Here is a 13,379-nt window from a genome sequence, read left to right on the forward strand (position 1 = left end):
TTCACTCAGGTAAGAGGCCTTTCTTATGTGGGACATGTGGAAAAAGTTTTGCCAGAAAAAGCAATTTAACCGGTCATATGAGAATACACACAGATGAGAAGTCTTTCTCATGTGGGACATGTGGAACAAGTTTTCTTCATGAAAGCAGTTTAACTAATCATATGAGAATTCACTCAGGTGAGAAGTCTTTCCCATGTGGGACATGTGGAACAAGTTTTCTTCATAAAAGCAGTTTAACTGTTCATATGCGAATTCACACAGGTGAGAGGCCTTTCGTATGTGGGACATGTGGGAAAAGTTTTACCCACAAAAGCAATTTAACTGTTCATATGAGAATACACACAGATAAGAAGTCTTTCTCATGTGGGACATGTGGAAAAAGTTTTTCTCGAAAAGACTTTTTAGCTGTTCACGTGAGAACTCACACAGGTGAGACGGCATAATTTGAACCTCTAGTTCTACAATTTTTTAGTAACTTGCTGTTTGGCAGCGGAGTAATTACACATTTTTAAATGTAGCAGAGAAGTAAAGCATTTCAAATAAGTTTTGCTAAAAATACCAGGGGGGGAAAAATCGCCTTTTTGTGACAATGTTGTCTTTCCATTGAAGACTTTTTTAAGTGAGCTACTTGAGTGTCTTTAAAAATATATTCACATTATGTATGTTTTTTTTTTTAAACTTGCTTTCTTTTCCAAGTGTAGTGAAATATTAATTGAATTTTGTACAAGACTAATTGGCTGAATGCTGTCAGCTTTCAGACTTCTAGAGCTGTTGGAACCATTTTGTGTTGTAGTTGGAATATTTTAAATTTTAAAGTGTGAAACTTTGTGCTTTGACTCACTTAGAATAAAAGAACTCAGAAATTCCTTTTTTTGAAACTATGTTAAATTTCTTTTATGAAAAGATGATGTGGAACAGCCGCGATATGTTTTTGTATAGGTCGCTGTTGGAACTGGTCCGAACCGGTTCTCTGTAGGTGGAGGCCAGAACTGCGGGAACTGTCCACGTGGTGAAGATTGTATAAAAAGTTTGCTTGTACTTATTGGTGTCACTCTCAATTACTGAGGTTCTTCAAAATTCAATTATACTCTTTGAATAAATGTGCATTCTCTGTCAAATATGTTTTTTTTTCCTTTTGAAGATGAAAATGTCCATAAGTGTGTTTATCTTTTTTTCTACTTATGCTTTGCTTTGATCAATGGTTTTGCTTAGCAGATGCATGTTAGATGTTAATTTAGGCACTGGTATGTTGTGAATGATTTAGTATATTTGTTTTATTAAAATATTGATTCAAAATATGTGTAATATTTTCATTTTCTTTCAGAGTTCCTGATTCAGGAGAAATAATATTTCTTGATGGCAACAGCAGACATAAAGTTCACTAAATCCTAATGAACCTTTTGTTTAAGGTTTCTATTTTATTTTTAATATTATAAAATCTAATTATGATATGGATTAAAATTTAAATTCAAAAGTGGCAAGAAAATAACAGTTTGTTATTCTTAGATAATAAAGATTATTTACTAAAATGTTGGTCTTCTTTATTCAGTTTAGTCGTGGAGTTTGACCCACTTAACAGGTGAATACGACTATCTGATACCCGAGTCTTTTCTTTAATCTTTATAAATTTATTTCTCCCGACAAACTGTTTTTGAGTGATGAGTTTTCTGTTGAATGATTCACCTCCAGCAGCAACAACCACACATCATGTCTCCACCTGCAGGCCTGACAGAGAAGCAGCTTCATGCTGCCACCTGCTGACAAGAACCTGACACTACAGCTACATTGTTTCAGCTAAAACTGACGTAGAAACCAGTGATTCGGCCATTTTTCTACAAATTTAATAAAGATCTTGTGAATGATTTTACATTCTGGTTTGTGGCTCGTTTTTGTGTCTTCTCTGAAACATCTAAGAGCTGGGTAGAGAGACATGTCTTTGAAGCGATGGTTGTTTCTGTCTCTCATCTCCTTTTACTGTTTAACTATAAACTGAACCCAAACCTAAAAATACATCCTGATGTGCCCATATAATAACCTTAAACACTGCTGTACCAGCTAAAAAGATCTAATTATACGAAATAAGTTAGAATATATATGTTCTTTTGTCAACTTAAAAGCACCTTTTGATAACTAACATTAATAAAGTATTGAGCCTTTTTTTCCCTATAAGCCCATATTTCTGAAATAAAATGTTTTTTTTAACTATTAATGTTTAACTGTGTGCAGGAAAACATAATTAACTGAAAGAAAAAGCTTGAAAACATCAGTCTGTGTGTAATTATTCTATATATTGAGTCACTGAAATAAATTGTAAAAATTTAAATGAAGAAATGAACTGTCACTCTTAATTACCAAGCAGTCGTCAGTGATTTTCACTCAAACCGCTCTTTATTATAATAGCAAGAACAGCAAAAAGACATGTTCAGTGGTCTCATCTGTTCTAACTGGACTCATCACTACAAGAAGAAGACATTTGTTTACAGAAAGGAAATGGAAAGGGGAACAGGCATTTCAATAAGTGTAGTTAATCATTTAAAGAAGCCTGAATCACAAGATATAATTCTAACACTGAATTAAATTGTTCCCCCCTCATAACTTTGGCAAATAATGAGGAAATGTTTTCAAACTTACAGGATTTGTTGTTGATGGAGAGAGGAATAAACACAGTTAAAGACCTGCTGGTAAATTAATTTGTTCCAATGAAATGGAGGGGGAACAGATTATTTCAGGCAGCTGAAATAGATAAAATATGTTGTTCCCCCCTCTTAACTTTGGCAAATAAGAAGCAAATGTTACCAAAATCACATGATTTGTTGTTGCTTATGAGAGGAACAAACACAGATAAAGACTTGCTGGTAAGTTAATTTCTTCCCATGTTATAGAGGGGGAACAGACTATTTCAGGCAGCTAAAATATATGGTTCCGCCCTAACAACTGGCATATAAAGAGCAAATGTTTCCAAAATCACAGGATTTGTTGTTGATGATGAGAGGAATAAGCACAGTTGCAGAGATTGAGAAAAAATCATTACCTAGACAGATTACTTTTACCCAGTAATCTGTCATGTATTTTACATTAGAAGGGGATTTTCCAGAAAGCCTGTCTCATCTTTTCAGGAAGTTTAATCTTCGTTCCCTGCTATCAGCCAGTTTCCCTCCTCTTATATTAGTAATGAAAAATTATAAACACACACAATGTGTTGGAAAACTGTATTTGGTGACTTGCTTTTCTTTTTGTCAGGCTTGAGTGACAAAAGTAGGAAAAATACCTAAAGGCAACTCAAAACGGTGTAAGAAGACCTCCACACAAGACCTCATTTATTTATTTATTTTACAATTTCGTTAGCAGACGACTAAACTGAAAGTTACGACCTTGAGTGATTATATGAGCTGTTTTACAGAGAAATCGATCAGAAGCGCCGTGAAAACGATCAAAGGATAACATTACAGCTAATGGACAAGATTTGAACCTTTGTTGGAACTTTCCCCATTAGATTCAGCTTCAAACAACTTAACTCCTTGATCCTAATTCCTGATATTATCATGATTTTCAGTGGTTGTGGATTAAATATAACTGAGCAGAAGCAAACAGATTAGAATAAATACTCTCGGTGACGTGGTGGATGATGAATAATCAATTTAGTGAGACTTAAACCGCCCGGTGTGTTATGAGACAAAATAACACGCAACCTCTCTGAGAGAATGCCCTTTCATTAAGGACAGGTGCATCCAGCTCTGCATGGTGACGAGCAGGACAGGGATGGGGGTTTTCCATTAGAGCGATTAGAGCCGGAATAATAACGTTCCTGCTGCCGCACGCTTTAAGCCACGAGGATCTGTCTGAGGTGCTGATGCTGCTGTTGTTGCTGGGACTGCAGCAGCCGCATCCCGCTTCTCCCCGCGCTCAACGTGCTCGGAAACATCTGTAGAAAACCTCTTTGCGTCACAGTGAGGGAGGCGCAACTCTGACACTCTTTGTGTGCGTGCCGGGGGCAGTCCCACGTTTGGGACCGCCGCTCCCCTCTCCGCGACGAGCATATACGAAAAGCAAGAGACGGCACGTGCGGGTGGGTGGTCTCCGACCCGCCGTCTTCACGTGGCTCCAGCGAGAGGCGCTCCGAGCCAAGCCTCCGCAGCGTCAGTGTGTTGCGGCAGCAGCAGGAGACAACATCCCAAAACATGGCTGTGGAGCTGGAGCCCACTGAGTAAGTGCACGCCTGATCCTCAATGCATGAACAATTAGAGCAAATCATATCACGAGAGAATACACAGAACGGGTTATAATACGTGATTGTATTTCGTGTGTTAACTTAACTTGAAATTATATTTAAAGCCAGTTAGAAAAAAAAAGAACGAACGAGCTCTTGATGTTTTCTTTTCACACTGCATAGTTCTGTTTATGTAAACAACAACACTGAAGAAATTGACGTTTTTGCTCACACGTTTGCACAAAGCCATTTGATCTTTAAGTCTCGCAGATATTGGGAGAGAATTGGTTATTTTGTCAGCCTGCATCCATGAACCACATGTGCCTGTTGATCTTGTAATTGCTCCTCCCCATGTAGATTTCCCCCCCACCCCTTCTGTGTTGCGCTTGGTAATTTGTATGTATGATGACAGTACTGTCCATTGCTTTTATTTTCTTACAGATGATATATGTACTCACGAAATGTTTTAAAAGCGTAATAGTTGATGTTATACTATAAAAGTCTTCACATGCCTTGAACGTTTACCCACATTTTGTCATATTAGATGCACAAACTTCAGTACATTTTATTGGGTTTTACGCCATGGGCCAACATAAAGTAGAAAATAAGTGTGAGGACGAAGGAAAATTATACATTATTTTTAAGTTTTTATGTTTTTACTCTTAAGAAATATAAAAAGTTTGGCATATATCTGCAATACGTTTGCTGAGGTTTTTTGGGGGTATGTCTACCAGCTTTGCTTGAGCATGGAGATTAAAACCTTTTTTTATTCTTTGTAGACTAGCTTCAGCTCAATATGATTGGATAGAAAGTATCCATAATCCTTAAAATACAAGTCTTGCCACGAATTATTAATTAGGAGAAGGTCTGGACTTTGACTGGGCCGTTCTAACATCTCAGTATGCTTTGCTCTAAACTATTTCCTGTATCGCTGGTTGAATGTTTAGTGTGGTTTTCCTGCTGAAATTTCCAGTGTTTGTAGCATATGGCAGAAAAACATCCCCACAAGATGATGTTGCCACAATCATGATTAAATGTGGGCTGGTGTTTTGAATTTTTGGTGCAGTGTTATTATTATATATCTTTTTTATTATCACACAGTCTTTCAGCTTTGCTCTCTTCTGTCCTCTTCTGTGCCCTCTATATGGCTCATTACAATGTGCAAACACCTTTATTTCAAGAATGGCTCATTATACAGACCAGATTTGTGTTTCGCATGGACCGAGTTGACATGGAGCACACGCCACACTTTTTGGTTCATACAAAAGACATGAAAACAATATATCCATTTCCTTCACTATTGTGTTCTTCTTTGTGTTTACCTATCACAAAACCTCCAAAAAATGCCTTGCAATATAAGAAAATGTTAAAAAGGTGAGACAGGTATTTATACTTATGCTCTACTGCCTGCAGGTGCATGTTTCTGGGCAAAAGTGATGAAGTAGATTCTTGAACAGCAGATGGCAGTAAATTGGACACAAAATCCACATATTTGGAAAAGAGTCACTGGTATCGAATTAATTTCAGAGATGATGATAGTCTGTGGTATTGTGTGAAAAAATCAATAAAAGAAAGTAAAGTGCTTAGAGATTTGTCTTCTCTGTGTCTGCAGTGTGATCCGTCTGATCATGCAGTACCTCAAGGAGAATAACCTCTACCGCACGCTGATGACCTTACAGGAGGAAACCACAGTTTCTCTCAACACCGTGCAAAGCATCGAGAGCTTTATAGAGGATATAAACAGGGGCCACTGGGACTCTGTTCTGCTGGCCATTGAGTCTCTCAAGTTGCCTGACAACACACTGATTGACCTCTATGAACAGGTGAGTTGGAGTTTGCTCAGCAGATAACCTGTGAGTGTTATGCCTTGCAAATGCCTTGAAAAAAGCTCATGTGTCTTGAACATTTTCCCACTTTGCCACATTTTAACCACAAGCATCAATGTATTCTAATTGGATTTCATGCGACAGGCCGACACCACGTAGTGCATAATTATGAATTAGAAGGAGAAAATGCATGACTTTAAACATTTATCACAAAACAAAAACCTGAAAAGAACAAATAATTGTTTTCATTATCCTTCATTTTGATACTCATCATTAAAATCCAATCTAGCCAGTTGCAGTGTGTAATTTACCCTATGTATAGATGCAACTGTTCAATTTGACCTCAGAGGTTTTGATAGTAAACATGGCTTGGTGTTCAATAAAATTGTGGGGAAGTTCAGAACAGTGTTAAGTTATAAAAAACAACAACAAAACAAAAAAAAAAAAAAAACAACTTCTAAAGTTTGAAGATACTAGAAAGAAATGCTTACTCCATCATGGAATGAAACAGCATGACTCCAGACAAAACATGACTGACCACCTAAACTGTAAAGCCTGGAGAGAAAAGCATAAGAATTCTTCGGACTCTGCATTCGGAAAGCATGTCAAGACATTTCCTTAAACACTTGACACTGTTATTGTTTTGGAACGTGATTCTACAAAGCATCGACTAAGAGCTTTACCTGTGAAAAAAATATTATAAATTATGAATAATTTTCATTCCACCTTACATTTATGCACTACTTTGTGTTGGTATACAACATAAAATACAAAAAAAAAAATTTTTGTGATTTTAATGTGACACCACATGAATACCTTCAGGGGGCAGTAATTCTTTTTCAAGACAGTAAAAAGCATCTCCGATTACCAGCGATCTTCTCAACAGGTTGTGATGGAGCTCATTGAAATGAGGGAGGTGGGTGCAGCCCGTTCGCTCCTCAGACAAACTGACCCAATGATCCTGCTGAATCAGACCGAGCCAGAGAGGTACGCCCATCTGGAGAAACTGCTGACGTGTCCTTACTTTGACCCTCGAGAGGTTAGAAAATAAGTATAGTGTTCTACCTTCAAGCGAAAACAATTTGCATGAGGGTGTGATGTCCAAGCCGAAACCCCCTTTCTCTGTCACTGCAGGCGTACCCAAAGGGCAGCAGTAAGGAGAAGCAGCGCAGAGCCATAGCTGAGGCTTTAGCGAGAGAGGTCAGTGTGGTGCCTCCTTCTCGCCTCATTGGACTCCTGGAACAAGTCAGCGTGAGTTCAGAGATCAATATTCTTCTCAGTACTCACTCTAATTACATGCCAGGGGAATGCGCGTTATTGATGTGCGTTTCCTCTCGCTTTTGTCCTTTTTTTATTTTGTCCTACTGTCACAGGACTTGTTGTGTGTGCCTCTATGCTTGCTGTTAAAGACCTCTGTCATCTTCTACCTTGGATGTCGTCTAGGCTCGAATGTTTAGAGAGATGACTTTTGGACTCCAGCTGGGGCTACATAGGGACAAATAATAGAAAGCGGTAACTCTCCGGGTTTATCCACAGGAGGGTTTTCTATTGGATGATATGGGAACACGGTCTCTAGGAAGCTGCACAGGAAAGGTCTCTTCTTGGAAATGTTTGCAGAGAAAATGTCTCAAGAATTTTTGTAGGTAGGCAAACCGGTAAGGTCCACAAAAACAAGACAAAAAATGTACAAATAGTTCCACTGGGCACAGCTGATCAGAACTTTTTCTTGTGAAAAAAGGGTTCTTTGTCTTTGCATCAAAACTTTTAATTAAACTTGTCCAAGGAAGGAGATGTTTTCATGCACAAAGTCTAAATCAAAGTACTTTAAAATACTTAAAAAATGAAAACTATTGCAATTTAATCAATATTCTTGAAATATAATAAAATAATTGTACGAAAGAGATAGCAATTGCAATAGCAATATAAGCTACAAAGTAGTAATGGCTCTTTTAAACTGTCTAAATTTCTCAGCTAAAAGGAAAAAAAAATCACAGACATAACAGTAGATCTGTTATGCAGGCTTTAGAGAAGCTCAAGGTCTAGCTCTGAATGATAACTATGGCATTCTTTTTTCTGCTAGCATTGGAGATGTGAAATCTGTCTGTCCTGAGGAGAAAATAAAAAAAAGGTTAAAAACGTCAAATTGCACTGGACATTACTTGCTTTCATTGATTTCTGTCCCGGAATGCTACATTAAAATTTCAAGAATACCTTTTTGGTACCGAATTGAAGGACTGGGTCATAAATGTAGAGTGTTATTTTGGGCAATGCTCGACTTTAATTGCATCTGAATGGATCCAGAAGTATGCAAACAGTCTCTTTTCATCTTTAGCTGAAGTAGACTATATTATGTGAATAACATTGGCCTGAACATTGGCCAATAATTCATATGAATAAGTCCTACCAATTCAAATTGAATGATCGTTTTTTTCTCATGTGTAGTGGTGTGAACTGTAACGGACTGAACACACAGCCATGAGGGATTCCAGTGCCCTATATGGTATTACAGCTTTAAGTTTTGTGTTGTTTTCCCTGTTGCAGTATATGAAGCGACAGATAAATCCAGATTATCTTTCCCCTGAAATGACAATCGACACATCGACAAACAAGGAGCAGCATGCGGAGAAAGAAAGCTTTCCATCTCAGCTGTACCGCCACATGAAGGTAAATCAACAGAAATCAGCACATTTCTGTATTGGTCCATAGGAAACTGCTCGGACAATAAATGTATGAAGTCGTGCTGTCTGGTCAATTTGTGGTCAGTGTGATTTTGTTTTATAAGTGAATTCATCCACTGGACGTTCTGACACAAAACTAATTGCCTTTTTCGCCTCAGGACAACTCTTCCAGTCAGTTTGTATTCTCAGTACTAGCTCCTAGGCACCACTCATTATTGCTTTCCAGTGACAAAAGTGATAAGAATGGTCAGCCCACGCTGATGCAGAGCGCTGGAGAAATGTGTTTCTCCCTGAGGATGACTGATATTAAATTTTGTTTTTGCTCTGTGTTTATATACGCTCCAAATTGTTGTTGTAGAAGAGGCATCTTATGTAATTTTTATGTGTGATTTAAATATGCAGTTTGGACGACGTTCACATGTAGAATGCGCCCGGTTCTCTCCTAATGGGAAGTATTTAATCACCGGATCAGTGGACGGGTTTATTGTGTTCTGGAACTTCAACAGTGGAAAGATTTGTAAGGTAAAATGTTTTTTTCACATTTTTAGACATATTCCCTTTGAATTTTGTTACATGAATAGTGATAAAGTTGTTTTGCATTTGTTTGAATAATGTTTACGCATTACCCAACTTCTTAAAAGAAAAAAAAAGAAAAAAAAAATCAAGATTATAATTTCAAAACCATTCTTGTGATTAGCGGTATGCTTTAGATTTGTATTCGTAATGTTCTTTTGTTATTTACGGGTCTGTGTGTGCTGTGTATTTGTGTATAAATGGCGTCCTGCAGGATCTCAAGTATCAGGCCCAAGAAAGCTTCATGATGATGGACGATGCTGTGCTGTGCATGTGCTTCAGTCAAGATGTAGATCTACTGGCCACAGGAGCTCAGAATGGCAAAATTAAGGTTAGTTTGGTCAAACAGTGTAAGAATCCAGCTGATGCCTTCTTGTTTGAGTCTCAGCTTTGGTATGTTTATTTGAATAGAAAATGTGCATGTTTCTAAAACATTGAAATATGTCATTGTGTGTTGATGAAAAAGGTGTGGAAGATCCAAAGTGGCCTGTGTGTGCGAAGGTTCGAGCACGCTCACAGCAAAGGTGTGACTTGTCTGAGCTTTTCAAAGGACAGCGACCATATCCTCAGTGCCTCGTTTGACCAAACCATAAGGTGGGATTTCACAGCGTCCACAGTGAGCTCAAAGCCATACCACATATCTATATTGACTTGACGAGTCAATATGTGGAAAGCATTACATGCCATTGCTAAGTATGGTGGAGTATCCATGTTGCTGTGGGTCGTTTGTCTTTAAAAGACCCTGGGGACATTTTTAGAGTATATGTCATCTTGGAATTGTTAAAATACAAAAAGAAAACACCTGGTGGAAACCATACAGCCAAATTATCACATAAAAGGTTCAAAGGCCCCAAAATCAATCTTCTGTCACGGTCATCTCTGTCCTACATCCTGTACAACAATTGCCAGTTGGTGAATTTAAAAGAGGATTAAGAAGAAATCAGGACTGACTGATTTCGTCAGATGATCAAGATCCATCTCCCCCAGTAAACTTCAACGCTGAGAAAAGAATTAGAGCTACTCCATTGGTAAAAAGAGGTTTTATCAAGTAAATAACCAAAAGGGCAACACTAATTGTTTGACAAATCATTTTCTAAAAAACTATTTCAGGATAATTTCCTTGCTAAATAGTTCTAGCACATTGAGCATTACATTTTTTTATTTATTTTTTTACCACTGCATTCAAATTTTCATTTAGTTTGAGATGTTTTAGACATATTTACCAGTTGTTATTTTATAAATTTTTATGTTACGTTTGTATACACATGTTGCAGGCTTGTGCGTAATATACATAACACTTAAAGTATAACATCTAATGACAGAAAAATGTGACTAAATTTGAAAATAAATTATGGTAAATGTAGATGTATAAAAAAGATCAAACTGAAATGGAGCAGGTTAGCATTGTTCCTTGGAATTATCTGATTTCTGTGATTAAAAATGGGTCATTACAACAGCCTTAATTCTGAAATTGACTTCCTAAAGTAACCAAACATGAGGTAGGAGCTTTGTTTGGTTTCTGGAGTCTTGTGCAGAAGCAGATTTGTCTGCAGTGGGAGGAAAGCGAAAGATCTTATTGACCTGAAAGATGATTCATAAAGGTTTGGAAGATGCACATACAGGCATCGACTCATGAAGGACAGCAGGAAGATGGGTGCTTTTTTTTTTGTTTGTTTTATCAGTTTACTTTTACAGCCCACTGTAAATTCATAAGAAACACAAGAGTGGGTGGGCAACAAGTTAGGAAAAAAAAATGCATGAAAAATATTCAAGATGTTAGTGATCTTCAGTTGTGGCGCTGCGGTTTAATGTATGACTCTTTTCTGAAGTAACAGGCTGGGTGGATATTAATAACATGAATGTACATATGCTTGCATTTCAAACTTCTGCAAACATGAATCCAAACTAACGTAACTATACACTTTACACAGAAAACAACTTTCAAAGTACAGAATTAGCATCTGTAATCACCTATTTTAATCCACTAGCATAAGCAAATCTGCAAAGTTGTGGCGCCTTCAAAGTATTCTGCTTGTTCCATTCTTCCCCTCTGCACACAAACACTGACTCTCCTTTCATTTTGAGGGGTTGAATGCTATATCTGACTCCTGGGTGGGGGGGGGGAGGGGTGGGCTGAGCCTCGAGTTGGAGGCACATGTGCTGTGTGGGTGCAGCTGAGGTACCATGCGCTCAGGCACAAAGCTGCAACGTGTCTCTCCACCTTACGGATCCTCAAGTCGAGAAAATTCCTCACAAGGAGCGAGTCTTCCTTTCCAGGAGACAAAGTGAATCAGTAAGCGTGAGGTGTTTTGTCATGGTTTAGCTCATCTGCACCCATTCACTCAGCAGGAGCTAAAAATAACTCAGTGGCTACACGTTTTGTCTGCTTTCAAGAATAATACGCTCCTCCAGTTAAACAGAGGGTTCAAAAAAAAAAAAAAGGTAGTCATTGCTTTCCTTTATGTCATTTGCTTTTCGACATCATTTTCAGAATCCATGAGCTGAGGTCAGGCAAGACGCTGAGGGAGTTGAAAGGACATTCATCGTTTGTAAACGACGCGTGCTTCGCTCAGGACGGTTTTCACATCATCAGCGCCTCGGCCGATGGCACTGTTAAGGTATGATTTACATAAGCAGTCTGGGTCCACACTTAGTTATGCCACATTAGATGTAAGTTATGGTTCCTGTCAAAAGTTATACAATCATCCGGGGCATAGATCTAATATTTTTGGAGCTTTTAAGGATGCTTTGGTACAGAAAGGAATGATTGTACATCACACAACTTCATAAACTTTTGAACACAAGAGTTGGATGCACAAGTTTGAATTTATTGTAGATATTTATGAATATATCCTTAAACATACTTATACAACCTAATTGATATTTGGTCTGGAGTGTTTGCACACTTATTTAGATTCCTGGTAAAATTCTGCTTGGCAGAGTTGGCATAGTCCACAGATTTCCTCAGGTCATTCTGAATAAAAGTTTTCTGGACAGATTGGATAAAAATGGATGTATTTTAACCACAGCGATAAAGAGTTTAAGCTGAATAAACTTAAATCTTCATGCAGCCATGAAGCATGAAGTTGTTAGAAGGTGATGGGGTTTGTTTCCCTGGCAGCCCTGCAGCGACGAAGTAACCAATAACTTCTTCCAAATTCTTCAGCTTCCCATCAAATTAAAAGTAGAAACTTTTAATTAACTCTGTGTTCCAACTGGGCAACAATGTCAAACACTTGATAGGAATAAAATGGTTCTGGAATGGGTAAAGCTGGCTAATTAAGCTATTGAGATGACTCCAATTTCAACCCCACTGAATAGCTGTAAGAAAACCAACTAACTTGACTTAAATGTGCCATTCCTAAAAAGAAAAGTGGTTAAATATTCAGGCAGAATTATGACCAAACTTTGTTGATGGATACAGAAAGTGTGTGGCTTCTCTGCAACTTGCTAAGGGACATTTTGTGTGTGTGTGTGTGTGTGTGTGTGTGTGTGTGTGTGTGTGTGTGTGTGTGTGTGTGTGCATATATATCTGAGCCTGTATGCACAGTTATGTGCATACAGGCTCATACATGTTGGATTAGAGAAAACCAACAAGTAATTCACACTTGCACCCAGTTCTTGTTTTAAAAATTTCACTCAAGTGTGTTTGGTTCGAATGTGTTTATGCCAAAAACGAGTTCCTGTACACTTCCGACTAGAACTGTTAAGCTGGAAAATATTTCTTCTCAGATTTGGAGCACAAAATCCTGCGAATGCATTCACACGTTCAAATCCCAGTCAATGACGTCAGAAGTCCCAGTCAACAATGTGATTCCTCTTCCCCAAAAGCCTGAGGAGTTTGTGGTGTGTAACCACTCCAGTACGGTGGTCATCATGAACATGCACGGCCAGGTGAGAGCATCGTTTGACTTGGTTTGAAACAGTCTTACACTTCTTCATGGAAATTATTAGTGATTTTCTTTCTTTCTTGTTTTTTTTTAAACTAATCGGCTCTAAAAGCAATAACTAAATCTTACCTTTTTTTTTTTTTTTTTTTTTTTTAAAAACATAATAAATTTTTCTAATTATTTTTTATTGTTTTTGCAAAAAAAA

General features: G+C 37.8%; 1 protein-coding gene across 1 annotated transcript in view; it reads left to right on the top strand.

Annotated features, from left to right (window-relative positions):
• The first annotated feature begins 3,957 nt into the window (after positions 1-3,957).
• Positions 3,958-13,379, top strand: part of LOC106948266 (WD40 repeat-containing protein SMU1-like) — a 14,683-nt gene continuing 5,261 nt past the window's right edge. The window contains exons 1-10 of the mRNA XM_015033849.1: positions 3,958-4,204; positions 5,820-6,030; positions 6,920-7,072; positions 7,168-7,284; positions 8,575-8,697; positions 9,114-9,233; positions 9,499-9,615; positions 9,751-9,878; positions 11,776-11,902; positions 13,017-13,178. Of these exons, the coding sequence (XP_014889335.1) occupies positions 4,179-4,204; positions 5,820-6,030; positions 6,920-7,072; positions 7,168-7,284; positions 8,575-8,697; positions 9,114-9,233; positions 9,499-9,615; positions 9,751-9,878; positions 11,776-11,902; positions 13,017-13,178 (1,284 nt within the window). The 5' untranslated portion in view covers positions 3,958-4,178. The remainder of the gene's footprint in view (positions 4,205-5,819; positions 6,031-6,919; positions 7,073-7,167; positions 7,285-8,574; positions 8,698-9,113; positions 9,234-9,498; positions 9,616-9,750; positions 9,879-11,775; positions 11,903-13,016; positions 13,179-13,379) is intronic.

This window comes from Poecilia latipinna, unplaced genomic scaffold (assembly GCF_001443285.1).
Source record: "Poecilia latipinna isolate Pla-1442-1.1 unplaced genomic scaffold, P_latipinna-1.0 Scaffold280, whole genome shotgun sequence".
NCBI classification, from domain to species: Eukaryota; Metazoa; Chordata; class Actinopteri; order Cyprinodontiformes; family Poeciliidae; genus Poecilia; species Poecilia latipinna.